The sequence below is a fragment of the Solea solea genome, chromosome 20, assembly GCF_958295425.1.
Source record: "Solea solea chromosome 20, fSolSol10.1, whole genome shotgun sequence".
Classification (NCBI taxonomy): domain Eukaryota; kingdom Metazoa; phylum Chordata; class Actinopteri; order Pleuronectiformes; family Soleidae; genus Solea; species Solea solea.
Window position 1 is genome coordinate 15,929,622 of NC_081153.1, and position 27,192 is coordinate 15,956,813.

General features: G+C 44.6%; 1 protein-coding gene across 4 annotated transcripts in view; it reads right to left on the bottom strand.

Annotated features, from left to right (window-relative positions):
* The window catches only part of jarid2b (jumonji and AT-rich interaction domain containing 2b), a 93,090-nt gene that overhangs the window by 34,944 nt on the left and 30,954 nt on the right, over positions 1-27,192 (bottom strand). For all 4 annotated transcript variants that reach the window (XM_058618360.1, XM_058618358.1, XM_058618357.1 and 1 more), the window contains exons 2-3: positions 13,940-14,066; positions 6,397-6,502 (exon numbers count right to left, since the gene is read on the bottom strand). In XM_058618360.1, the coding sequence (XP_058474343.1) occupies positions 6,397-6,502; positions 13,940-14,066 (233 nt within the window). The remainder of the gene's footprint in view (positions 1-6,396; positions 6,503-13,939; positions 14,067-27,192) is intronic.

The window sequence follows — 27,192 nt, forward strand, 5'->3', positions numbered from 1 at the left end:
AGACAGCGCTCAAGTCAGACTCTGTGTTCCTTCCCATGGTAAAGGTTATTGTGCGAGTTGAGGAGCGCTGATCCAGAGTCTGTACCTTAGGGACAATGTTAATTGGCTCCAGATGGCCCACATGGTCCTCATAGAGGCCTATCTCACTCTGCATCTGGCACTGAGTGCACGCGTGTGTGTGTGTGTCTATATTCCATTGGAGCAAACCAAAGGTACATGTTTATGTTTATGAATGAAAGATCTATGCGTTTTTAAAAAGACGATTCCTCAAAACTCTGCGCACGTCTTCAGCCAATGCCTCCGAATACTCACGTTACATTTATTTCTCTGTGTGTATATATATATATGTGTATATATACACATATATAAATATATACACACATACATACACACACATGTATGTATATATGTATATGTATATGTATATGTATATATATATATATATATATATATATATATATATACACACACACATACATACACACACACACAATTTGAACTTGCACATATAGTTTCCCAACGTTCAAATTCACGCGTGATCATTCACGTTACAAAAGAAGTGTTTATTGCTTTGCTGTCTGCGTTGTTTTTAGAAGCCAGATATGTCCTTCCACTGAACTGAACCACTGACCCGGTGACCTTCACATGTGCAAAACCAAATCTGTGCGCACAACAACATAAATAAACACAATCATCCGTCACGCAGTCAAGTCAAGTCCCTACAAGTGCATCACCACACATGTGCAGACCTGCACACAAAGGTCCACTTATTACTCACGATACAGGTCACAATGACAACCGTGATAGAGATGTATTATATGCAGCGGTTCTTCTGTATATTTTGTCAGCATATGTTTGTTTTTGATTTTTTTTTTTAGTGCTCAACTGCTTTGTGTTGACATCAAGATAAATGTGAGTGAGTGTTATAAAGAGGTGCGACGGCGTTTGTTCCGCTGTGACAGCCATATGCTTCGCGTAGTCACGGTTAAAGGCTGATATTCATTTCAGATAAAAGATACAACAAGGCCCGGGTGCATTTTTTAAATATAACCTTGGCCTCACATTCGACGGCTTCTTCTTTTCTTTTTTCTTTTTTGAATGAATGAAACAAAGAGAGCGGAGATGGCCTGATAGGCAGATGTGGAGAGAAAAAGTCATCTTGACAAGAGATCCAGCTCGGCTTTAATTCCTTGAATACATAAATGCTATATTAGGTCACATGGAAGTCACACGGTGTCCCCTTTCTCACCTTAAAATGATAATAAAGTGGCAACTCATTCCACTCACTTCATTACACAACACCAAAAGCAGAAAGAAGTACTTTACGTTGTTTTCTTTTTCTCTCACGTCCAAAAAGAGAAGCTGAAATACCACAACCGAGAAATGCTTTGTTACTAATTAGGTTCCACCACTCTAATCAGGCATGGGAGTGGCTGACCAGCAGCCACCTTAGGTCTATAAACATCAGAAATGCCACTATTTGCTCTCAGCAATCAGGCCAATTTAAACCGAGCCCACATTGCACACCAGTCTGAGAGCCTGAGTGAACTCATTTCCTGATCTGGAGGCTGCAGATACAGCGTCTCTTATACATCATTCTCACTGGTCAAAAAACACAGGCTTCTAAAATGTGGGAATGTGACATTTACTCCCAGGTCAAATGTCCCTGCAGTGCACCTGCAACTTCCTGCACTTCCTCCTTACATTATCATGGTATTCGTTACACCAGCTATCAAAACAACCAGGTAATCAGATTTAAAATGCTTCGGTACATGTGATAGGTTATTAGAACACACACACACACACACACGCACACGCACACGCCCTGGCTCATGAGTGAATGTTCTGTGTGTTTCCACTTTAATGAGGATTCCCAGGTTGAGATGACAACACTGACCCTCACAATGGGTCGGTGCCTGTGCAGAGGACCACAGGCTGAGAACTAGACGGGAATTATCTAAAAATGTGATTATTGCATTATTATCTAAAACAAAAATTTTAATGACTGTGGTCGTTGTGGAGTCCCTCAGGGAGTTCTCGTTTGCGTCTCATTTCAGCGCCTAAAGACAGAACACGCTGTACAGACTATAAAACCCCATGAGGCAAATGTGTGATGTTGAGCAATATAAAAAGAAAAAAGAAAAAAAGAATTGACTTGCCCTTGGCTAACAAACAGGCCTTCTGACAGTGTACAGTAAACACATTGAAGCATTTAAGACTTTCCTTTTGAATTACACCATAAAAAAAAGGCAGAAAAGAGCGAGAGAAGGATCACGCAAACGAGCACTAACACGGCTAATCTGCGCTGCACTCGCGGCGCTAACACTTGTATTTGACAGTGATTATGGGAGTGAGTTTGAGCGCTGAGTGACACTGTGCACTGTGGTAGACGGCTAATACTCCTTCACCCGTCCATTTCAGACGAGCAGAGAGCTTTCATAAAGCCGCGGCGAGGCAGCGACAATGAGAGCAGAATTTAGAGGAGATTTTGGAGACTGATATGCTTGGGGGGGGGGGGCTGACAGACTCACAATAAAATAAAATAAAAGGGAGAAGAGGAAGAGGGAGATTGGAACACAAAGAAAGAGACCATTTAAACTGGATTGGGAAAAGGAAACATGGAAACATCGCCTCCATTAGACTGCCAAACCAAAAAAGGCTCAGTGAACAATCAATCCTGCTATAATACACTCACCTCCATGTGTGTCTATGAGCGTGTTTATGTGAACACTATACTGTATTAAACGTACAGTATATACAGAGGCTATAAGATTGTCCAATATAGTGTATTATATCCTTTTTTACAGCACAAAAGCTATAATAAATAAAAATAAACACACCTGACGCAAAATATTTAAAATTGGATTGAATTTGTGTACTTTGGAAATATGTCACGGTTCAAATTTCCCTTGCCGTCTTATTGTGTGACTTCTGCACAATTATTGCCACTGCACATCACTACTTAAAAACGCGATATAAAATGAATCATGACTTTGACTCGACAAAGCCTGAATATGTGACCTATAAACACACACCTCCAGGATGTCCATATAAGGAGTTGTGTATTATTCCCACAGCAAATGATCATGGGTGCACCTGTGTGAGCACTAAGGGTTTAGCAGGTTGAGGTTGTTGCGCTGCGTTTAGGTTCCTACAGAAAAGCATTTAAAGCAAATCAATACGCACATTAATGGCCACCTATTGAAACACACTCGCTGTGCGTGTGTGTGTGTGCGCGCGCGCAGGGCTACACACACATGCATATAATCCCTCATAAATGGAAATGGTGATTATGCATTACTGACAAGAGCCATTGGTTACGCTACAGAAGACGTGTGTGTGTGTGCGTGTGTGTGTGTGTGTACACATGCGCACACTCGGAATTCATTAAGTGAAAACAAAACAAGCAGCAGCAGCTGAGTGTTTGAATGTGAGTCTTGGCTGAGACAACAGAGGGAACAGACTCTGTGAGAGCCAAAAGTGGGGTTCTGTATAAAAAGAGTGAGGGGTTAAAAAAAAAAAAGAACAGAAAAGAGGGGACAAAGAAAGAGAGAGAACACAGACCGTAAATGAAGAAGTCTGTCAAAGGGGGGCACTCAACTTCCGAAACACACACACACACACACTCTACACACACTTTCGCAGTGCTTCAGAGGTTTGTATTCACTTTTTCCTTTCTCTTTTTTTTTTTTTACACACAGACAGAACAGCAAGCCGAGTTACTAAGTGGTGTTCAGTTTAAGTAACACGCATATTGATCTCATTCTACTTGTGTAATCAAATCAGACTTTTAAACATACTGTATATAGGCTATAAAATACCATAGAGTTTGCATGTTCTCCCCGTGTGTGCGTGGGTTTTCTCTGGCTTCCTTCCACAGTCCAAAAACAAGCAATATTGGGGATTAGGTGACTTGGACACTCTAAATTGACCGTAGGTGTGAGTGTGAATGGTTGTTTATGTCTCGATGTGTCCCTGCCTGTGATGGACTGGCGACCTGTCCAGCGTGTGACCCCCACCTATCGCCCTATGTCAGCTGAGATTGGCACAGCGCCCTCATGTGGAGGATAAAGCGGATAATTGCATTTTAAATGAAATACGCCATCATGCAGTTTTGAAGATTAAAATTGAAATACCAACGAATGCCAAAGTGTTGTATATAACAGCTCGAATTACACATTGTACCTGCAGACAACAGCAGCAACCAATGCATTCATGGTAAAGACTACGTTCTTGGAATCAACCTACATCAAATGCAGGCGATGGGAAAGAGGTACGATGAAACTAGGTGAGTACGCCGCTGCAGTTGAGAAGAAACTTCGGTTGTGTGCTTTTATGTGCGAGTCCTCTTGTTGGCAGAGGAAAACTCTTGGAGAATATGGTCATGCTGGTAATAAAGGGCAATAAGCTGGCATGTGTGCATGAGGGGATGTGCTGCCAGTCTCTGTGCCGATCTCAGGAGCATGGGAAGGCAAACACAGAGTTGATCTCAAAGACTTCTAAAAGGGGGTCGCTTCCTGCCAAAAATCACTTGCACCTGTCCTTCTGTCCCTGCCTCCCCTTCCTCTCCTCTCTCATCTCCCAGTCTTCCCCTTTCTGTCCACACTCTATCCCTTTCATCCTCTTCTCCACAGTGCGAAAAAACTTTTTTTCTTTCTTTCTTTCTTTCCTTAAAAATTGGAAGCAGCTCTGCCACGCTGCCCCTCCCTTCTGCTTTGGTCGGTGCCAGGTGTAACAGCTCCTGGCATCATCTCAGTGAGGCCTGCTCAGGAACAATGCCGGGCACCTATGCCAGGGGCACTGGAGTCATGCTTCACACATAAAGCGCACACAAAAATTAGCCTTCTAAGAGGGCACGAGGCGGTGCCAAGTACTGGCCGGGGCTTGTGTTTCATTAGCATCAGATACAAAGCCTTTCTGAAAATCAGCCCTGCTGTGTGTGTGTGTCTGTGTGTGTGTGTGTGTGTGTGTGTGTGTGTGTGTGTGAACTAATGAAAACCAGGGAGCTGGCTGGCCTCTCACTAAACTCCACTCCATACACAGAACACATGAGATAGCCCGTGTTATGACTTATTACAAGTGCTTTTCTTTTCTTTGTTTTACTATGCAAGCAGCGAGGTCACACGGTTTCAATTCAGCTCTTTATTAATTACAGACCAGGTTTTCCTGAAAAGCAAGTGGCGGACACAGTGAATGTCCCTCCTTTCTTGCACATCAGCTCACCGTTTCAAGGCCAGGTAGGAGAAACGGTCTGATAACGTCACTTAGGTTTGGAGGTAACAGTATCGAATGACAGCTAGGAGGACTCGGGCAGGTGCTTTGATGCGCGGTGAATGCAGCCTGTATGGGCCGCTCATTACAGAGGGACATCTGCTGCTGTCCGGCCCCCTCTCCCCCCCCCCTCCCCACTCCGCCCCTAGCTTTGCGCTGACGCTTTGATGCCCTGTCAGTGTGTGTGTGTGTGTGTGTGTGTGTGTGTGTGTGTGAGAGACCAGCAGCAGCGAACAGAACAGAACAAAACATAGGCACTCGGGCATGCACCCACGCACACAAACATGAAAACATGCATCCATACACCTGCCACATACAGTAGCCAGCTGTTAGAGGGTGGAGATATATGGGGAAAAGGGTTTGTGACATAAAAATAAAACACCAGCTGAATTCTATTTTTCATCGTGTTGATACTAAATGCATCAGATTTTCTTAATTTCCTTTATTCAATTTTCCAAGAACACGTGTCCAAGAGATTTGTGCCATTCTTTTCTCACACACATACACAAAGTCAGTTCAAACGCGACTTCAAACTAAATTGCACCGCTCATTGTGCTGTGCGGCAACTCTAATCTTTAAATCATTTACTTAGAAATGCTTTGCGAACATTTCTTTGGTGTCCAATTATAAATGATTGAAATAGCATTTGTGTTATAAACCCAGGGGGGTTTGCTCATTAATGGACCTCAGTGCTCTTTAAATGCGGCTACCGTTTACACTGCTTTGTTGACTGTCATCTTCTATTACAGAACTAATGGGAAACTTGCTCTTCTCGCACACACACACACACACACTAAGGAGTGGGGGAAAAAGAGAGACGATTGGTACAAGGGAAGAGAATTTCAGCCAGGAAGAGCAAATTTTAAAATTCAGAGAATCCATGTGGCAGTTTTTACCCCCTTAGCGCTCAAGGAATCTATTACCACTAATCTACACTTACACTCGCGTGTCCCGTGTTTGTTTTTTTTAACACACTCACAGAATCAGCAGCCTGGCCTCCCATATCACAGACCAGTGCGACACACACACACACACGGTTCGACTCCAACGCAAGAGTCATATAAAGCTCATTCATGACCCAGTGACTCACAAACAGGATTAGTCACATTTCGCACAAAGCCTCACCTCTTCTTCGCGGGACCGTCCTCGCCGTACTCCTCGCGCACGGAGGCATCTTCTTTGTGAATGCCCTTTGATCCCGAGTCATTCAGCTGCCCCTTGGCTAAGGAGCCTGAAAACACAAAAGCAGCAAAAAAAAGAGAAAAAGGTCAGAGTCGAGCCAACAGATATTTTACGGACCACTTGCTGGAAACCTTCCACTTTCATACGTTTGGCATAGCTCTTTGTCTGCAGCCCCCTCCTGAGGGTTCATATTGTTTGGTATTCATAGTATTAGAATAGAATTCTAATAGATTTTTCATCTGATGGTTTTAATGAAGACTTGTGTTTGTGTCTCTGGTTTTATGTCTTACGACAGAGCTCGTGCATCTCTTTGCTTTATCTGACAGCAGTGGAGTAAGGCGGATACAGAGCGGCCGAACCCATGGGGGTCAAACATACAGCCCATGGGCCAAAACCGGCCTTCTAGAGGGTCCAATCTCGCCCGCGGGAGGAATTTGTTATGAATTAGAATCATAATGTGAAATACTACATTTTGCACTTCCAGATACCTGTGAGTAAATGTCTGTGCCTTTATAGATCCATCTGTAGGTTGTGTAAATGGTGAATGTAGGCATAACCTTTCTGAAACTGCACTTATTTCTCATGTTATTTTAAAAAAGATACTTCATTAAGTGTAAAACAAAGGGAACAATGTGGAGTTCTTGTTGTTTATATGGTTATTATGCGATTATTTTTTTATTCCGGCCCACTTGAGTTCAAATTGTGCTCTATGTGGCCCCTGAACTACAGTATGATGAGTGTGACACCACTGGTCTAACCAATGAATATGATTCAACGTTTAAACTACACCAAAGTGACTCATATTTACACTCGTATTCCTTTTGTCCACATGTGTGCCGAGTGCAACCGTTAGTGATGTAAAGGACGTGCACACGCTCAAAACAAAGGCCGAGGCAGCAAGGGGAGTGAACAGATGGATGTTGGACTTTAACTGTTGGATTTTACTGTTACTAACAAGCAACAGAAAAACAAAATAGCCACAAAGACAGACTCTTAAATCAGAAGGAAGCACGTCTCAGATTATGGAGGAGAGGAAGTCAACGGAGTTAAATTAGCGTCTCAACGTCTGATGTGCTCACAGGCAGTTCTTGTCGTATTTTGAGCAAAATGATCAGCGAGACAACTAGTTCAAAGCTAGGAAGAATGCAAGCACAGCCAAGATTTATCAAGTGGAGACAGAAGGTCAGATCAAAACTGCTAGAAGTAAGTAAAGTTTATTTATATAGCACTTTTCACAGATCACAAAAAAAAAAATCACAAAGTGCTGTACAGTCGTAAATAAAATACTAGAGCAAGGGGAAAATAAGAGTACACACTAGGCACAGCTGTGATACACAAATTAAAATCCACCGTAAGTAAAAGTGACAGATTATTTAATTATTCATATTCACTTTGCAAAAACAAACGACAACTCACTGAACCTTCAAGAAATGTGTTTGTGTGCTGCTGCCGTTAACCTCTTCCCACCGTAACCTCCGTCCTCGCCGGCTTCCCCAAACACCCAGTCAACCTCCATTTGAGTGAAGCTTCAGAGGGATGTGTCACTCCAACTGCGCCGCAAACTGCTAATAGTGGGTGTCACGGGGGGCAAAATATTAAGATAATAACGGAAAAGTGGCGCACGGGTTAGGATAACTGACAACTTGAATAATACCCTCACGCTATGGTTAAACAAGCCCGGGCATCGCGTCGTCTGTGAAAAGATAGCACGGGGAGGGGGAGGGGGAGGTGTTCAATTAAATCCCAGCAACGGGGTGAGATGAGATGGATATGGTTGTGAAGCAGGTAAGGGATGTTTTCAAACGTGTGATTTCACTGATTTATAAAACGTGCTTGGAGCTTGAAATGAGAACACATCCACAAGTCAAACATTCCTCTCGTTGCCTAGACGCAGGATGTTGGTATTTCTCACACGCACGGCAGGTCGGTACCTGAATGTGAAGGTGCAGTCATCACACGCGCGCGATTGCGGTCAGATAGTTAACAAGAGCCGGCGTGATGAGTAAGGCCATCGCACTTTTAGCAATTCTTTATGCTGCCATCGAGGAGCCTATAAGTCTAAGGGCCGAGGGTGAATCACTGCCTTACTATGCATTTGCTGGCACGAGAAGGATTACACATCTGTATGCTTTTAATCTATCCAGAGTTTCACTTAAGGAGTGACTTTGAAGTTTCAAGCAAGGGTTTTACTTCATAAAAAAAAAAACCACTTCAAATGGCAAAGGAAAGTTTATATGATCAGCTATTGCAAGATGAACCTTTATTTTGTTATATTATATTATTGTTAAATTCCAAGGAGGAAGACTCATTTAGACCTTTTCATCCTATGTAAAAATATGTTGATAATTAGTTGGGGGGGGGGGCAAAGATTCCAGTCACACCTTCAGGACTGGGCGTGATGTCATTGAAAGTTGCAGCAGAGCAAAAAGCAAAGTAGCTCATTAACTATAATTGTGCTCAGAAAATGACTGACACATATTGTCCCCACAGAACACAAACAAACACACCGAGGCCTATTTCGTAACCCCCCTTCCAACTCACTCCCCCCCCCCCCCCCCCCCCCCGTTCCTCCAAAGAGTTGTCTGACATATGCTGGTTGCACATGAGTGCTCTTGTGAGGGGCAGAGCGGGGAGTGTTTTGGAAGGCAGAGGCACAGGGACACAGAGAGGCAGACAGGCTGGGAACCGGGGGCTGACGCTTCAGCTCACCATCCTGGTGCAAGTGGAGGCCTGTGACTACGAGACTGTGGCAGAGGTGAAACCCAAAGGGGGGGGGGGTTAGGCGATGAGGCAGCGGAGGGACATGCTAGTGTGCCGTCTCCACTGGGGGAGGTTTCTAATCAGATTTATGCGTGCTTAACTAAGCCTATCGCCTCGCTATGTTCACCTCCGAGTCTCAGGAGAGCAGCAGGGCGAGAGCGGAGGTACATACCGTAACATGGCATATCACAGGGCCGAGGGGAGCTTATTAGTGTGAGCCGCAGTCATAACTGGAAATTGAGTGGAGCAGTCATGCCAAAGGAGAGACAATCATTGGGGCACAGCGTCCCCTTAAAGACACTAAGAGTAGAATGTGTGCATCACCTTAACTCATGGACGGAGACTGACAAAGGGACTGTGAACATAGTCGTAGCTTCACTCTCATTAACGAACAAATCTGTTGATGCACAGCTTTAATTTCTGCTTCTCTCTTGTATAAGGGAAGGACATCATCTTTATTGTCATCATACAAATGAAATTTCGAGGCCAGAAGGAGGGTTGATCAGAGCCGCTGCGACGGAGCGCGCCACCACAAGGGACCACCCTGCCCCAATGTGTCCAACATTCTAACATGAGACTCCACACAGACCGGGAATCCAGCCCAGCACCTTCCTGCTGTGAGGCAACAGTGCTCACACGACTAACCACTGTGCCACCATGCCATGAAAGAGCACTAAAACTCTCAAACTGATCATAAGATCGTATAAAAGAAAATACTAGAACCTTTTTAAAGCAGGAGCAGCTGCTAAACTCCACTGGCCGAGTTGAAAAAAGTCCCCAATATGTTGCTCTTCTTTCTAAAATTGGACCCGAGGACATGGCATGACACTCACCACAAGCCAGAACAAAAGCGCACACCAACGTGCAGCGAGAAACAATGGCATCTGCTTTGTGCAGCTCAAGGCTATAAATCTCGCGCATCAAAGGCAAGGATGTTGTTCTGTAATGGCTTGAGCTGCTGTGGAAATGGAGCACATGGGGACAGGAGCGACACAGTCTCTTTCACTCACGTGGTTCCATAACCCAAACTCTTCCCGTTTCGGCCCCGCGACGCTTTCATTCAGCGCCTCTCATCCCACGTTCACTGCGTCTCTGCGCGAGAGTGCTCCTTCCTCTGACAGGTCATGTGATCGCCAGAGAGGAAAAATAGAGCATGAGCGTAAGGTCTTAGCTGCCGCGGCTGCCACTCTGGCTGCGTGGGAAACAAACGGCATGTGGGGAATACAGACTGACAGCAGAGTTACAGTAGAGTGAGTGTTGAAGGAAAGGGAACGACATGCATAAAAATGGGTGGGAATGGCAGGTCAGACAGACGGGCGGAGAGAGCGAGCGAGAGAGGGGGGGGGGGGGGCAGTCACAGAAATAGGCAAACCCCTCTTTCTGCCCCTCCTGTTTTTTGGCCGGCAGTCAGATCCTCCATCAATAGCACTCAGGGAAATGGAAAAGGAGGAAAGGAGGGGAGAGGAGAGGGACAGACAGAGTAAAGAGGAGGGAGATGGCATAGTGACGAGGTACGGGAGGAGGAAGATGGAGGTTTGACGATTCGGAGAGCTGGAGAGGATGGGTGGGAAAACAGGACGGAGGGGAGGGAAGGGAAGGGAAGGGAGGGCGGTGATGGAAAGTGAGGGAGGGTTTGGGGTGACATACTGTAGATAGTTATGACAGACAGCGCAGAGGACAGGAAGGACAAAGCGGAAAAGAGGGAGACGCCGAGAAGAGGGAGACAGAGATGGATGGGGAGAATGGGAAGGAGAGATGGCGGGCTGGGCTGAGAGGAGATACATAATCGAGGACACTGAGCGGCGGGAGGGAGAGAGGAGACAGGAGCTTGTGGTGAAGGCAGTAACCAGAGTCCTATTGATGTGTAATGACACCGGGCATTGGGGTGGGGTGGGGGGGACAACCGGAAAGACAGATGGATGGAGGGGGATAGGGATAAGGGGAAGAAGTGGAAGACCGTGGCCGTGATAGTACGCAGAAGGGTATAATGTCATTTGTTAAATAATGCAGGGCACGAGCAGGAGAGGCAGGAGGAAGGATGGACACACAGAGATGGACGAGTGCCAACAGTGAGCGCTACAGTGATTGCTGGTTTAGGGCAGAGAGAGGGCTGGGAGTGTGGGTGGGGAGACAGAACGACACGCTCGGACACACGTACAGCTGACTGACAGACTGACACACCCCCCTCCAAAACAGATTGCCACTGCTGTCAGGAAGCCACGGAGAGCAGATGAGGAGAGAGGAGGTGGCAAGGGATGAATGGAGGTACACGAGGAGGGAGAGATGGAGAGACTTAAACGAGGGGGAAGGAGACGATCACTGCTCCTCTGAGGATTGAAGTGAGTTAGTATTTAAAAATGGTGGGAACTTCACTCTTATGATTAATAAAATAGTCCATAATAAGAATTAGAATCTATTAGATTAGATAGATTAGGTGGGAATGTTTTTCTTAGTCCTCGAGTCAGCTGAATATATTTGGGTTTGAGGTTTTAGTCAGACAGAACATAAAACAATTATTAGCTTTCAGTGAATGAGTGACTCATAAACTGGCTGAATATACACACAAGACATTTGCCATCTACTCTAATTCAACTCTGACATGGCTCTGGCTCTCCAAAATGGCTGATGGCTTCACAATAATGCCTGTGTAAGCCTGCAAACTGTGGCACATGCCTGGCCCCAGCATAAGCCCAGACTCTGTAACCCACAGTCCTCTAAAACAGCAGGGTTGCCCATTCAGAATGTAGCACACGCCGAGTGTGATCCTCCAAAATGGCTGACAGTTTCACCGCAGCGTCTATGCAAAACGGGAAACTGTGCCGCTCAGCACAGCCTCCAAAGCCTTGCTAACCCACAGTGCTCTAAAACAGCAGGACCCATCTATTCAGCCCGGCTCCCTTTTGTGTCAGCATGGGCTGCTGTCGTTACCCCCGGTGTGACGGGGCTGCCGATGCTTTCTAATGAGTCATTTTTATTCAGGCGATAAGGTCAGCTACCCGCGGTGGCTTAAAAGGCCCCGAGGAGCTGTGGAGTGGCAGCCACGAGATGCCAGACAGACACACACAGATACACCAGCTACAGGGAGGGGGGGTGGGGGGGGGGGGGGGGGCACAGGCACATGGAGAAGAAAGGAAGGTGTGAAAAATGTATAATAAAGAAAAAAAATATGTGGAAGGAAAAAAAAATAATAAAAAAAGGTAAGCTACATTTCAAAGGAGATTTCCCTCCTGTCTGTCTCACTGTCTGTCTCTCTCTCTCTCTCTCTCTGCCTGCTTGGATGACTGGCTGGCTTCCTTGGCTGGGCGTGAACTTTCAGAGGCTCTTTTTTTTTCCCCTCCTGTTTCCTTTCTTCCAGTGTCTGGTTTGTGTTAATGTCAGCTGAGAATAGCTTCTGAGGCACGTGTGAAGTTCAAATCTCCACTGTTGGCTGACTGAGGGCTTTTTATGGAAGGGAGCGCCAGTGTCAAACAAAAGACGTGGTGGCAGTTCAGTTCAAAACACGCCGTTCATCCCTCGTTTCGGGGTATACACGGCACAACCTAACAATCCCTCAACTGTTGCTGTAACCGACTTCCACCCGGAGTTGTGCTTCTGTATAACAATGCACTTACAAGTATTAATTCATTTCGAGGCGTTTGGATTTGTTTCGTGTTTTAATGAGCGTGGACCCCAGAGTGAGTGTAAGCGTCCTGTAAACGCTGGGAAAAAGATTAACCACGCGTGTTTTTCTTTCGTGTCGTCCCTGTGTGTACAGTGTAAGCATTTAAAAAACCAAGTTGAATACAAGGATTGCTCTGAGGATGCGACACTGAACAAGTACAGCTTAAGACAAAAGGCAAACGAGTCCCTTGATCGGCCGCTCTCCCTGGATTCTTTCCATCTCAAATAAGATCGCGTTCTGCCGTCAAACCTAAATCGCATGGTGTTCACTTGCAAACAGACTAATAAAACTGTCGCTTGCAATAAAAAGCAGTGAGAAGCTAAACGGAGACACTAAACCTCAGCAAAGCCACGACAAAATTGGCAACTCTCGACATTTTAGTCCGCAAAACACTGGTGCAGCAAATTCTTTGCGTCTTTCATTCCACTTTAATGACATGAATGTTTTCAATATGTCAAATTACTGCATTCCTGGAGACGGCCTGTCATTATTGCGGGGCCGTTTACAACACAATTGTTACAAAGTCATTCATTACATACCTCTTTGCGGAGTCCTTATTTCAGCTCAGGGGGGGAAAATGTACTGTATTTTTGACTCGCTAACGTCTGGTTTCAGTCGAATTATAACCGTGTGCAGTCATACTCAGCTGGTATGCGCTCTGTATATTTTATGAAAACGCTCAATAACCAGAAACATATTCCACAGCTGTGAAAAGGACAGCCCCAGTGAAAATGTAACAAAACATCGATCCAAGTAAAACACACTGAGTGGGGAAGATGATGTCATAGATCCTGTCCAGACCCGGCGTTAACATCCGTCTCCAGCGATCTGATTACAAAAGGAAGACGTGTCCAGGATGCGCTTGAGGACGCATCCTTTGAACAGCGTGAGTGACTGATTTATGAATGTGTTCATTTTCATTCAGAGCAAGGAAGTGAGATTCAGTCAAGCATGGTCACTGAAGACACGTGTGTCCACTTGCGATGAGGTCACCGGAGACTGATATTAATATCAGGCCTGGACAGGGTCTTTTAGTGGAAAGCGGGTGGATGTGGTTTAACTCACCACTGGAATCTGTGGTTCCATCTACGTCCAGCTGCCTTTTCTGTGCGGTCCTAAACTCCTTTAGAGAGAGGTACAGCACCTTCCGCATCACCCGCTCCTCCGACCATGGGATCCCATCACTATCATCCTGTGAAAAAAACAGCAAGGGAGAAGCGATCAGTACAAACCCGTAGCAGACACAAGAAACATGAATAACCATTATTCTGCCTTTGTGAGCTTGTGTGGAAAAAAACAAAAACATTTCTGATAAACAACTCTCACATCACTCTCGGAGAGAAAAAAGTGACAGCTCTGCAAGCGGGACTATCATTTATGACCATCTATGACAAGTGTTTTCCTCCGTTTGTGTTGTTAGACAGCGTGGCTGTAAAAAATGTGACTTGAGGTCAAGGTTAGGGAACATTTATAGGACACTTTTGTTGAGTTGTCAAAATTAATAATCACACGCCGTTTTGAGTGAAGACTGCACATTCTAACCTTTCTAGATAAAGCAATAACTGTTAATCCAATATTTAACTAGAATAGTTTATGTTACTAATTTGACCATTAAAATACAGCCAAAAAAAATAATGCATGACAACTTAAGTTAAGTTTTAATACAGCGGGGGAATCTCCTTGTATTGTTCCGGGAGCATCCGTCCCCTCCACTTCTCCCCTATATCATGACATTACCATGACACATTAGCATAACATAGCATTAGGTTGCAGCGAGACACAAGGCGACGCATTAGCATCACAATGCACCGGCGGACGGCATCTCCTCACAATGCCATGAGAGCCAAGTGTTATGGCGATGAATAGATAGGAAGCAAATGAAAAAGGCATCATGGGACTGCGAGTTCATGTGTTGCTAATCTCTCCCAGGGAGAGGGAGACGGAGACGGAAGACTTGACTGTCGCGAGAGGTCACCGAAAGTCACGCACGTACGCTTTCCGAGACACAGCCACCACCACCACCAACAACAACAACAACACCGACAACACCACCGACACTTTCTCTCTGAGCAGCAGAATCAGCCATTTACAATTTATTACGAATATAACAGAATTTGAGCGGCTTCAAATGAAGAAGAACGTTCCACTGTGACACACACTGCTAAGAGGATCTTTAGAGTACATCCAACAGCAATAACCATACTTCTCTAACTCCCCCCCACCCCTCCCATTTCCACATCCCATAGCTCTGGCAGCTGCGTTTGATGTCAAACAATGCTAATGACTAAAGGAAATGAGATTAGAACACGAGCAACAACAAAGAGGTATTAATAAATAATGGGCACTGAACATCGCTTTTTCTCTGGTCGTGCCACGAGGCGAGTGGATTTCAGCTGGAGGGTTTGCGGCGCGTCATGAAAAGCTAATGTATGCTAATGATCCGTGTTGAAAACACACACACACACACTTCCGATGCCGTTGACTTGCGTCAGCCGCGCTTCATTCCGTCTCAGTCAACGTTAGGGTGGCCATACGTCCGGATTTAGGCCGGACAGTCCGGAATTTAAATACCTTGTCCGGCGTCCGGCGCGGCCTCAAGCCTATTTGTCCTCCTTTTTGGAGTTGCACCTGAACGCAACGCTGCATATCGTCCAATGGCGTAAGACTTTCGGTTAAATTTTTTTTTGGTTAAAAATGATTGGCTAAAAGAGGTGTCACTCAATTCTCTGATTTCTCATTGGTTGAAAAATGTAAACAAGCCTGTTCCCATGTGCTAGCGCTGTCGCTCATCTCGTTAACTGAATGTTAACTTGCCGGAAATGACGGACTTCATTTAATGCCGAATGGTCAAAAGACAACACGTTTGTCAGCAAAAGTAAAGTAAAGCAAAAGTTTTTCTTCTTACTGTCTTTTGTTGTTTACATAAAAAAAAGTTCTATATGCTTATTAAGAACTGGAATGTATATTTTTTGCATTTATTTATTTCTTTTTATGTAAATTTAATTTGCACATTTAAGGCCCTAAATGTTCTGCTTTGTATTTCTTCACAAATACTGTGAAGAATTACTTTTCGCCTTCGCAGGAATATTTTTTTTCCCTCTTCTGTTACACATACATCATGATATATTGTAGATAAATTGTCTTGTGATGAACAGAGTATCTCAGAATCACTGTATTATGATACCATCGTTATCATGTACAAAATTGTATTGTCGTGGGGAGTACAGTAGAGTTGTAAGTTGCGATTTTTCTTTCCTCACTAAATGCCGCAAAGTGTCCTCCTTTTTGGTGTTGTGGAAATGGCCACCCTAGTCAACGCGTAAAGTGAGACCTGAAAGAGTGTGGGAGCGCGTTCTGATCGTCCAGATCATCTGGAGTGGCCTTAAGCTGAGTGGCTGGCAGAAGTCGCCGTGACATCAGCACAAGCTGGTTATTTAAAAAAATAAAAAAATAAAAAATCTTCCTCACACAGAAGTAATTAGACAAAGATGTTTTATCGCTGCTGTAATAACAAGATAACAGCCGCAGCATTCCATCAAGAGTACACACTCTGAAAAAAAAAAGAGAGAGAAAAGAATAACAGAGGAATTCACATGACTGTGGTTTTGGGGGTAGTGTCAACCTGTATTTCTATCTGAGTGTGTGAAAGAGAGAAAGTAAAGTTCTAATACTATGCATCCTCCCACAGCCAGAGACTAACGTGCTACTGAAATGACTGCTCATCGTAAAAAAAAATGTTATCTCTGTTTCAGTGCTGCGGCCGTCTGCTCATGCAGTCAAACACAGGTGTTGTCTTTTTATTCAATACCATTGTTTTTGAGGGCGTTTTGGTTCATCCGCACAGCTTGGATCGCTCAAGGTTAGATTGAGGTTAAATAAAAATAATTTAAAAAAGAGGCTGGACTATCCATAGATCTATAGATATGGCTGTGACAAAACTCGCTATGGCCTCATTCACTCACTCACTCACTCGCATCAACTTGATAACTCGTAATGCGCTTTGACAGATATTGACGAGCACGGACGTGGTGCTTGTTTATCGCGCCGTTTTGCCTAGTTTTTGTCTCTTCAGCAGATATAAATAAGCTTCTTTTTTTTTCTTCTTCTCCCGCAGAGTCCCGATTTTGATTTCCCAGGGTCTGCTCAGCGGAGCTACAAGGGGAGAGAGCGGTGGGGGCGAGATTAAAAGCTGGGTGTCTGCACATGATGGAGCTGATGGGTGACAGCCACATCTGCCTGTGTGCAGCAGGCAAGCTGGCACGTACACACACACACACACAGTGAACGGACTGTTCGGTGCACTGATGCTTCGGAGCCTCTGACAGGGGTTGATAGGGTGCGTTTTGTGTGTAGTGTGCAGTCCCTCATTACACTGCCACAGACATATGACTGCGCGTGCACGGGTGCGCGTGCACACACGCACACACAAAGTATTCAATTATGCCATTTTCTCTTGTAGTTAATGTCATCTAATCCATTCTGTGCTTCTGTGTGTGTGTGTGTGTGTGTGTGTGTGGAAAGGCCTGCCAGGTAAGCACCAATTACCTAGACAGTTCACTGGCATTCTTTCTCTCATGGTGCTGCACAAGGCCAAACACACATAAAAAGTCACACACACACACACTCTCACACATCCAAACACACGCAGGCACACAGAGTATTGACAGTTTATCTCAGGGTACAAGAACTCGCACATATACAGCGTCTGTGGCGTCCATATCTCTCCCGACACACGCGGTCAGAACACATCGGGGGTGCCGCGAGTGAAAACAAGCAAAAAATTCTCTTTCCTCCAAAAAGTGACCCTGAAGTTCACCCACATTTCTTTTCTCTCTCTCTCTCTCAGCTTTTCTCCCAGATGTTGGCTGCGTGCCACAGATATTTCCTGAGCTGTGTACACAAAGCAATAAATTCTGCGGGGAAAGGAAAGAAAAAAAGAAAAAAAAAATGCTGACTGACTTTTCATCAGCTGAGAGAAAAGAGTGAGAATTAGCGCCGTGGTCCACTACGTCTGCTATGGCTTTAAAACTGCACCAACAGTTCCGTGTTACAACCAAATAGGTTTTCACAAAGTTGTTTTTTTTGTCGGACCGAAGAGGAAGGTTGGAATCTGAGTTTGGCTTTTTTCTTTTTTTTGACTGCATTTTGTCAAAATCAGCCTCTCTGCCTGCGCATGGTGACATAAGAAGTGAAACATCTACTCAAATAAGCAATCAAATTGTGATGCAGCTCACTTTCTCATTCATGGGTTTCTGAGGTATTGCCAGAACTCTTTGAGAGAGCCGATACCTGGCAGAGATAAACACTCCAGCTCCCACCAGGTTAGTGGAATTCCTCTAATTGGGATTTTCTGTGCGGATGGTTTGGGAACGCTGTGTGTCACCTGAAAATCCCAACCCCCACTTGAATACACAGGTAATTCACCACGGCAGAGACCACACACCCCTTTATGAAAGCCATAAGTGTTTGGAAACTACGCTATAAAGAAACGGTGACATTGCTTTTCCTGTACAGAACGGTGCCAGGAAGATTAGTCATATTTTTTAAAAATACTTAAAAAGTTCTGCAAAGTACAAAAGAATCCAACAAGGAAGAAGATCATGCTGCAGTTTCTAATTCTTCTCACATCTGAAATATTTTCCTTACATCCCAGCTCATAACAAGACTCTAATGCTTCATCTGAAGCTGCAGCATCACAACGGTTTATCACTTAACTGAGTTAGTTGTTGCCCTTTTAAGGCTGAATTGAAATGATAATAAAAATATGCACAAACAGTGAGAGAGAGAGAGAGTGAAAGAGAGAAGCCAGTGAATCTATTCCCAGCAAACATCCAGTCTCAGCAAGTTCTTACCACCGTCAACAAAACAATCAGGAACAGCACAAATTAGCAAAAACACATTTTTAAACACTGTGCCAGACGTTGAGCAAATCTTCTCTCATGTGTGTCAAAGTCACGGAATTCCATCACTGCATCTGATTGTGCTTTTCTAACCCAGAGGAAAAACTGGGCCGATTCCATTTTGTCTTTACAAAGCGAGCAAATCCAATAACACTGATGGTTATTTAAGGGTAAATAACAGTGTGTGTAACAGTAGCTGTGTGCTAGAAGGAGATGAAGGAGTGTGATATTTCAGTGTCTGACTTTCCAATCATTGATTCATTATTGATAATTCAGTGGAAATGAATGATAAAAAAAACAAATAACATTTGTCAGCCCAAGATAATCACGCACAATTAAGGGATTTATTTCTCATAACAATTACATGATGAATGTAAAAAAAAATCCCACTTATCAAACAAAATGAATGTGTGTGTGAAACTGCTTTTAACAGCTTTCACAAAAAGACAGACTGTGCCTTTAAGAGCATCACTGAGCCTGTGTGTGTGTGTGTGTGTGTGCGCTCTGGGTCTGTGAGCATAATGTGACAGAAAGTCAAGTCATGTTTGAGCCCGTTTCCCAGCTTGTACTTTGTGTATTTATTTATTTATTTATTTATTTATATGACTTCAATGTAAATACCAAGATAAAGTCACGACTCTAAATAAAACCCCATAAATGTCCACATTCCCATACTTTCAAATGCACACATGCACGTTCCCGTGTATACGCAGGCGTTCACACTGGCGGCTCTAAAAATAGCGCGGCTGTGCTGCCACTGCTGACTGCAAGGATGTCACAGCAGAGGAATGTGGGCCACGCGCCAGCTGCGATCTGCTCTACAAAACTGGCCCAAAATCTGTTATTCTAACACACATTTCCCTTTAGACGAAGGACGAGGGGAAGTAGAGGGACGGACGGATGGAGGGAGGAGGAAAAAATGTTATTTTAATAAAGCCGGGGTTATTATATCCAGTGGCAATGGCTGCCTCTACAGCCCCCCCCCCCCCCCCCGTCTCCAATCTCCTCGTCCTTCCTCACGTCGATCTTTCTCACTCTTGCGCCAAACACATGAGCCCCAGATGACTGGCTGTTAGGATACACGACTGCTCAGGATTCCCATGCGGCACAGATGACGGTGATAACAGTCATTCCATTGCCAGATATGTGTAGGCCCTTCAGGGTCACGACCTACGATTTGTTTAGAAGACGTTTATTAAGGTCGACTGCACTGCAAACACCACTTCCCACTGGCTAAAAAAAAAGAAGGTGTTGTTTTTTTTTTCTCTTCTTCACCCAACTCGTTTGGTTTCCGGTGCATTATTGACATCACAATTCATGCACGGGTGACGCAAAGACGAAAAAAGAAAAATACCACAGGGCAGAACCACAATTGGCAAAGGGAGTGGCGTGAGTGTGACAGAGGTTGAAGTCGTGCACGCTACAACAGGAGGAGTGTAACACACCAACACACACACACAAGAGCATGACGGCGCTTCCTGTCGGTTTTCTTTGCAGCTTTAAATGTAAAATTAAACAGTCACTTGTGAGAGAGATTAAATCCACTGAGCGCGTACTGTAGGTAAAAACAAGGCCGACCTCCTCAACCATGGAGCACGTGTTTGCTCCCAAATCTCACATTCCGATCCTAACTACATCCTGGTTCCCGTGTCCCATATTGCCTGAAGTAGACCGGATGCTTGGCTCAAAGAAGAGACAAATAGAAAGGGGTTTGTGGGGTTGCTGGGGACAAGAGGCCCTATATAATCAGCTCATTACTCCACAAGCTCACTGCATTGGAATGTATGTATGTCTCTCTCTCTGTGTGTGTGTGTGTGTGTGTGTGCAGCCACAGTGCTTTCCCTTTGAACTAGACATGCCGGGATAGACCGAGCAGTTCCAGAGCATTTCCATCTGCAGGATAGGAGAGGAATGCCACATGGGCTGAAGTTACCTTCTCTACAGTCATTTAAACCCAACACATTTCCAAAAGCAGAAATCCTGCTGAACCGAGGTACTGGCGACATAAAAAAAATTATATATATATATATACATGTAACATGGTGTATGTGTTGCGCTGTTGTGCACTGTTAGAGTACTATAGAGTACTAAATATTTAATTATTTCTTTTTCTTAAATTATTTTATTTGTCTATTCCCACTGCCCGTAGAATTGACGTGTGTTACGCAGGAGACGCCGTGTTGCGTTCAATGTACGCCGTTTATTCTACAGGTAGGTCATGGTGGAATGTTGCTCCTTAAACTTAATTATTCTTTTGTGTGGAATGCTGCTTAAAACTCTGCGAGGGAGATTTTACGTTCTCTGTGTTGTAGTAGTGTGATAGGTTTTGTGTGTGGTATATTTTAATTACGTTATCCTGAGCAAGCTCTTTGTGTTTTGTTTTGATTTGTGGTTGCTAATTATGTTAGCTCCCGGGCGCTAGCGGATGTTGACGTGCCCGGTGTACTGTACTGTTGCGTTCAATGTACGCCGTTTATTCTACAGGCTGTCGTGGTTACTGTGGTGGTGCTACGAATAATAAACGGTCTCGTCACCATAAATGATCGACTCTGCCTCCCGTGATTCTTTCGGGAGACACACTTCCCCTCGCCGGCAACATCAAAACCTCAACACAACGCAGAGTATCGGCGGGCGGAGTGGCTGCGGCAGAGTGTGGGTTACATACATATATATATACACATATACATATATATATATATATATATATGTATATATATACACACACACATATATATATATATATATATATATATATATAAACAGAAACATGCAGATGCTGTTTGAATACTTTCTCCTTAACAATGCCCTCTGTCTGCAGCCGGGGATCTCTCCTGCTGAGCTGCAGTGTCTCACACACACACACACACGCACAAACCTGCCGTGTCTCCACTGTCAATCATATCAGCTGTCTGCCTTTGCGCACACACACACACACACGTGCACGCGCGCACCATCTGAGCATACATAAGTGACAGACTGCCAGTGCCATTCAGCCCTGTCGAGCATGAAACGCCATCAGCCTGGTAAAAGTAGAGCACGGAGGGAGAGAGAGAGAGAGAGAGAGAGAGGGATGGACTGAGAGAGAAAGAGAGTTTTGACTGAAAGACAATGTGTGTGTGTGTGTGTGTAGAATGAGCCCAGCTGGCTGCTTAATAAGGTATTTAAATTGAATGGGCTGCCCACCCACACTGGCTAATACTGGCTATGTGACCAACTGACCCCTATTCTGACCCTTAACCTCTCTCTCTCCCTCTCACACACACACAGACTGAGAACACCAATCAGCCATGTGGCTCCTCCTGGTGGAGCGACAGCTTTGTGAAGTGCTCTCCAGCTTGTGGTTTAATTCCTTTTTATTAATTTGTATCGTCTTCTCAAATTAAATTAAATTACAGCATTAAAGCCGTCGCACTGAAACAAGCCCACAGATTTCTACCACTACAGGAAGTCAAGAAACCAAGTCATCCCAAAATAACACCGTCAATAAAATGCACATTTAATGTTGACGTTGGTTTATAAAGAAATGATTACCTCAAAGAAACACAACAACCCGTACTCGTCTGTACAGCTAGTTTGTGCGTCACGTTGCTCCACTTCCATAGTCTTCTTCATATTCTTGAGTTACAATTAGCGTTTCGCAGGTTGGGAGCCGCGCACTGCCTCTCAAATGACTCAAATGAAGCTCTAGCGGCAGAAATGAGTGCTAAAATAGAGCATAAACGTGTGCACTCGGGAGTTGACAGGCTGCCTAAACAGATCTCACTCAATAATAAACTGCCTCTCTCGGCATATTTACCCTCAAACTCGCTGCCACCGAGCAGAGGTCTGACTCAATTTGTTGCACTCCTCCGTAGACACCAGCTCAGCGCTGCAGGTCATGTGGACAGTGAATGCTGTCCTGACTATGGACTCCAGCATGCTGTCATGCATCATGTTAGCGGTGCACCGGCTCCTCCACCTCCCTGCTATTCCCTCAGGAGCCTGGGAAGACCTTGCTGTTGATCCCTCTTAACAGAACTGCATTCCTAACCTCCTTACCTCCACACACCTGCTGTGCTGCTCTCCAAAGATAAATATAACATATGACTCTTTCTTCTTCTCCTTCTTCTTCTTCTTCTTCTTCATTGTCATTCAGGAAATATGACGCGGGGCCCTGAGCGTCTCTGGAGATTATGCAGATATTTTTCTAAATGTCTGATATTTATTTACCCGGATTGATGTCAAACTGACGTCCCTCATGTTCACATGAATTACCATTATATGAGCCGTGTTAAAGGACACGATTTAGGAAAACAGTGCGACAGTTTCTTTGCCACGTTGATGATGATGATGATGACAAGCGACATCACAGCAGGATGGCAATAAAAATAGTCCACTGCTGAATTTCACGCACATTTTTTTAGGGAATTTGAGGCATTGCAGCGGTTTCCAACACAATCGATCCATTTCTGACATGCTCCACTATTAAAAACCTGCATTTTTATTACGTTCATGGCTGTGTTTTTGACTTGCTGTGTGTGGGCAGTTGTTACCAATGCTGGAATAGTGACCTTTCAATGTGCAGCTACACCCTGTTTCTCTTTCATTATGCAAAAAAAAAGATAATTATGGAGTTATTGATCCACAATTTCAAAAACATGTCGCCTACCCCGATGTATAATGTCTCCCTCAGTGACTGTGTGTGTGTGTGTGTGTTCATAGCAAATGTTTCAAAGCATATGCAAGTCGTGTAGTTCTCATTTGTACCGCAACGTTAAAGTCCTCCCTCTCCCACAAACACGAGGAGGGGACAGGAAAGTAGAAACAGGAAACAGAGTAACCTCATTAGCCTCGTGCCTCGTCTGACAGGAACAGCCTGCAGGCAGGCGGGCAGGTTTGTATGAATGTACAGACAACCGCCAGCCTCTAGTCAGTTTATGCAGCGCATGTCTGCTACTAGGGGAAGATGCCATTTGTATGGAAGTGAGCTTGCATGAGGGCAATCCGAGAGAGTCTCCCTGTTAGCCTTGGATAGTCAGGACTCAGACCGACTGTGGGATTACATCTGGAATCCAGTTAGGTAAGGCTGTAAACAATCAGACAGGAACAAGCGCACAAGCTCTGCTACACACACGCACACACGAGCACACGGTCACACTTACACAACCCCATAGCCCGAGGCCTTAAACTCATTTACCCCTGCAGAATTTTGCACGAGCGCAGACAAGCTGCTTTACTAGAAAGACTCATTAATTCCCATTTTCACGAGCGGAACATAAAAAGATTGTGAGGGTGTGAAGAGCGAAGAGCAACACAACGGAATCAGGGAACAACATCGGCTCAAACCCCAATGAGTTAAAGAGTGGAAAAGGAGAAAAAAAAAAACAACACAACACGGAGCCACTTCAGAAGCATCTCTCCACAGAGACGCCTCGAACGATGCCAGCGAATGTTCGAATCTTGCTCGCATGTCAGTTGAGATTGAACAAACACAGAGGAAAAGAAAAACAGATGGCCTCTTTACCTCGTGCCCTCCTCGCATTGCTTCCACCCAGAAGAAGTTCAATCTTAGTGCAATCATTTTTTAGATTCAGTGAACGGCGGTGTGTTTGGACGAGCGTGTGATTAAGGCTTTAAAAGGCCGGCGTGTGTGTGTGTGTGTGTAGTCAGGCTGCGAGGACAAACTTTGATTACAACTTTGACTCAAAAGAATCACTGGACTATCCTGTGTGTGTGTGTCACAGTGAGCACTGAGTGTAAATAAAAGCGGTTCTTTTATGGCCATAAATACAATATGCAACTTAAATGACAAGCAGGCCTGACCAAGACAAGACAAGGACAACATAACCTCAAACATAACCAGTTAATGCCCAACTCTAACCTTAGCCTAACCACAATCGAAACATAAAACCTAAACATAACCAGTTCCCAAAAAAAACAAGGTTCTGCTTCATTAGAACCAGGTTTTGGTCTCCATGTGGACTACAGGACCTTTTCTTATTTATGCCAGAGAAGGTCCTAAAGCAGTAACAAATACTAGCGAGCACATGAGTGCGCGCACGCACACACACACACACACACACACACACACAATGCTTAATCTAATCTGCCCTTGTGCTGGGACTGTAACAAATTGCAAAAGCAGTCATGGGGATAAAAATGAATAATGTTCACTTTAAGTGTTTGCAAAGTTTTGTTTGAGGGCCAGGTGTGGAAATGCAATGCAATAATCCTAAAAAGCAGAACCAAAGACAATAACACAACCGTTTCCAATCGTGACAATTCATCCAGCGATGATGTAACACCTGCAACCCCCAAAAAAACGAAACGCCGGCGAAGGAACACAACGCGGCACACATGAGAGCTGTGATAAGGCCGCGAGAGACCCATTCTGCAGAAATGTGGAGGAGAGAAGTGACAAAAGCAAAAGACCAGGAGCAAGCTCATTCAGTGGCCCGATCCGTCCCGCTGTAACACCCATAATGCCTTACTTTGTGTATCTTACACTGCCCCTTTCTCTCACACACGCGTGTGGCCAACAAACTGTCCAGGGTTGTTCAGTGAGATGGATGACTGCCCTCGGATGACCTGCACCCATGCATTCACACTGCTCCAAATCAGGCAGTGCACAAACATAGTCACATTTCATATTTAAATTGTGCTTTGAGCAGCAGCAGCATGAGAAAGTAAGAGGGAGAGGAGAGGAGAGGAGAGGAGAGGAGAGGAGAGGAGACACAGTGGATCCTGTGTGGTCACACTGGGCCTGGTGCCGGTTAGCAATGGTTGGCATCACCCCTTCTGCAGCTGGTGACAATATTAACCCGCCTGTTGGCAGACGGCTGCTGGGGGCATGTGGGTGACAACTAGCCTGTATGGAGGTGAAGCACAGTTCTGTGTTTGTGTGTGTGTGTGTCCTCAGATGTTGTTCACTTGTGGATTAGTTATTTGGAAGCTAGTGTGAGTTTTTTTTTTTAGCAGCTGAGCACGTATGCAGCGAACGTGTGGGTGTGAATACACGGTGTATTTACTCACAAGAGTCTCACTGCAAGACAGGACGATGTGGCGATACAGACCAAACTGAAGTGAGATGAGATCATGACAAAATATTGGCCCGCGCTCGGAAAATACAGCGTCAAGACGCCGTAAAAACCCAGGCCTGTGGATCACCTCGGAACGATGAGGATATTATGTCCGAAAAAGGTCAGACTCCCAGGCTCCGTCTTCACTCAAGAATGAGAGACCTTTTTTTCCACAAGAGAGCAGACAGCTTTGTTTGACTGTAGGCATTATTCCATTTCAACATAAAGTCATACATGTTTCAGCCCCTATAACTGCAGTGCACACATTTAAACCTAAACACGTCAGTACAAGTCAAACCAGCTTCAAATGAGTTCACAAAATCACGACTCTCTCTTGGGTTTCTCGGTAAAGCCGACTAGTTTTAGGCCAAGACAGACGGAGACAGCACTGTGCAAGTAAAGCAGGACATCTGCATCATCCTCGCTCCTGCCCTGCCGCTGTATATAAACAAAAGCCCCAAACTGCATTTCTGTGCACCAAGAGGTTTAGTTTCTCAATTTAATTAATAAAATCCATAAAAAAAAAACATGACTGACTCGGTGGGTAGTGATCATATATTTTAGCTCGCCATCCCACACCAGTTATACAATTCATGCTTCATTGCAGAGTAAGTTTCCACAAGTGTGACTGGGGCTGGTGACAGCAACTACAGAGACACTTGTACAGCCCATGTAAGGTCGCGTCTCTCTGGATGACAATCCCACGAACAAGAACTACAGTCTACACACACACACACAGATACACACGACTTAAAGGCTCAAGCTACACAAGTGCTGTGTCGTTATGTACACGTACACGTGTACAATCAGAGCCGAGTAACGCACATCCACCACTTCTCCCTCACGGTTAAACCTCAGACGAGCTCCTTCAGAGCTATCCATTTGTCCGTGTGCGCGCCTTTTATGGTACCGACCGAAATGCTTCGATACTAGCCGGTATCGAAACATGCCTTGTTTTTCGGTCCTAAGTTTTCGGAGTTAATCACATGCTCAAGGATCATGTTATTGTTATGTTTTGTGTTCTAATGTCAAATAGGGAGAGAATAAGATATTGATTTTACCTCTGTACGTTTGTGTGAGATCCTTAGTGAAAATGACTCGTCACTTTTGTTATTTTTTTATGTAAAAAAAACTGCATTGAGTGTAAAAATGCCAAAACTGAAAAATAAAAACGAAGGATAGATTTGTACCATAATGTGTAATGTAATTTTCTTTTTTAGAAATTATATTATAAAAAAAAAAAAAAAAGTATCGATCAGGAACCGGTATCGAAATGAAGGTATTCGTATTGGTATTGGTACCGGTATCGAACACTTTTGAAACTGTGCTTCCTATAAGACATCCTTTTCAACCTGACGCC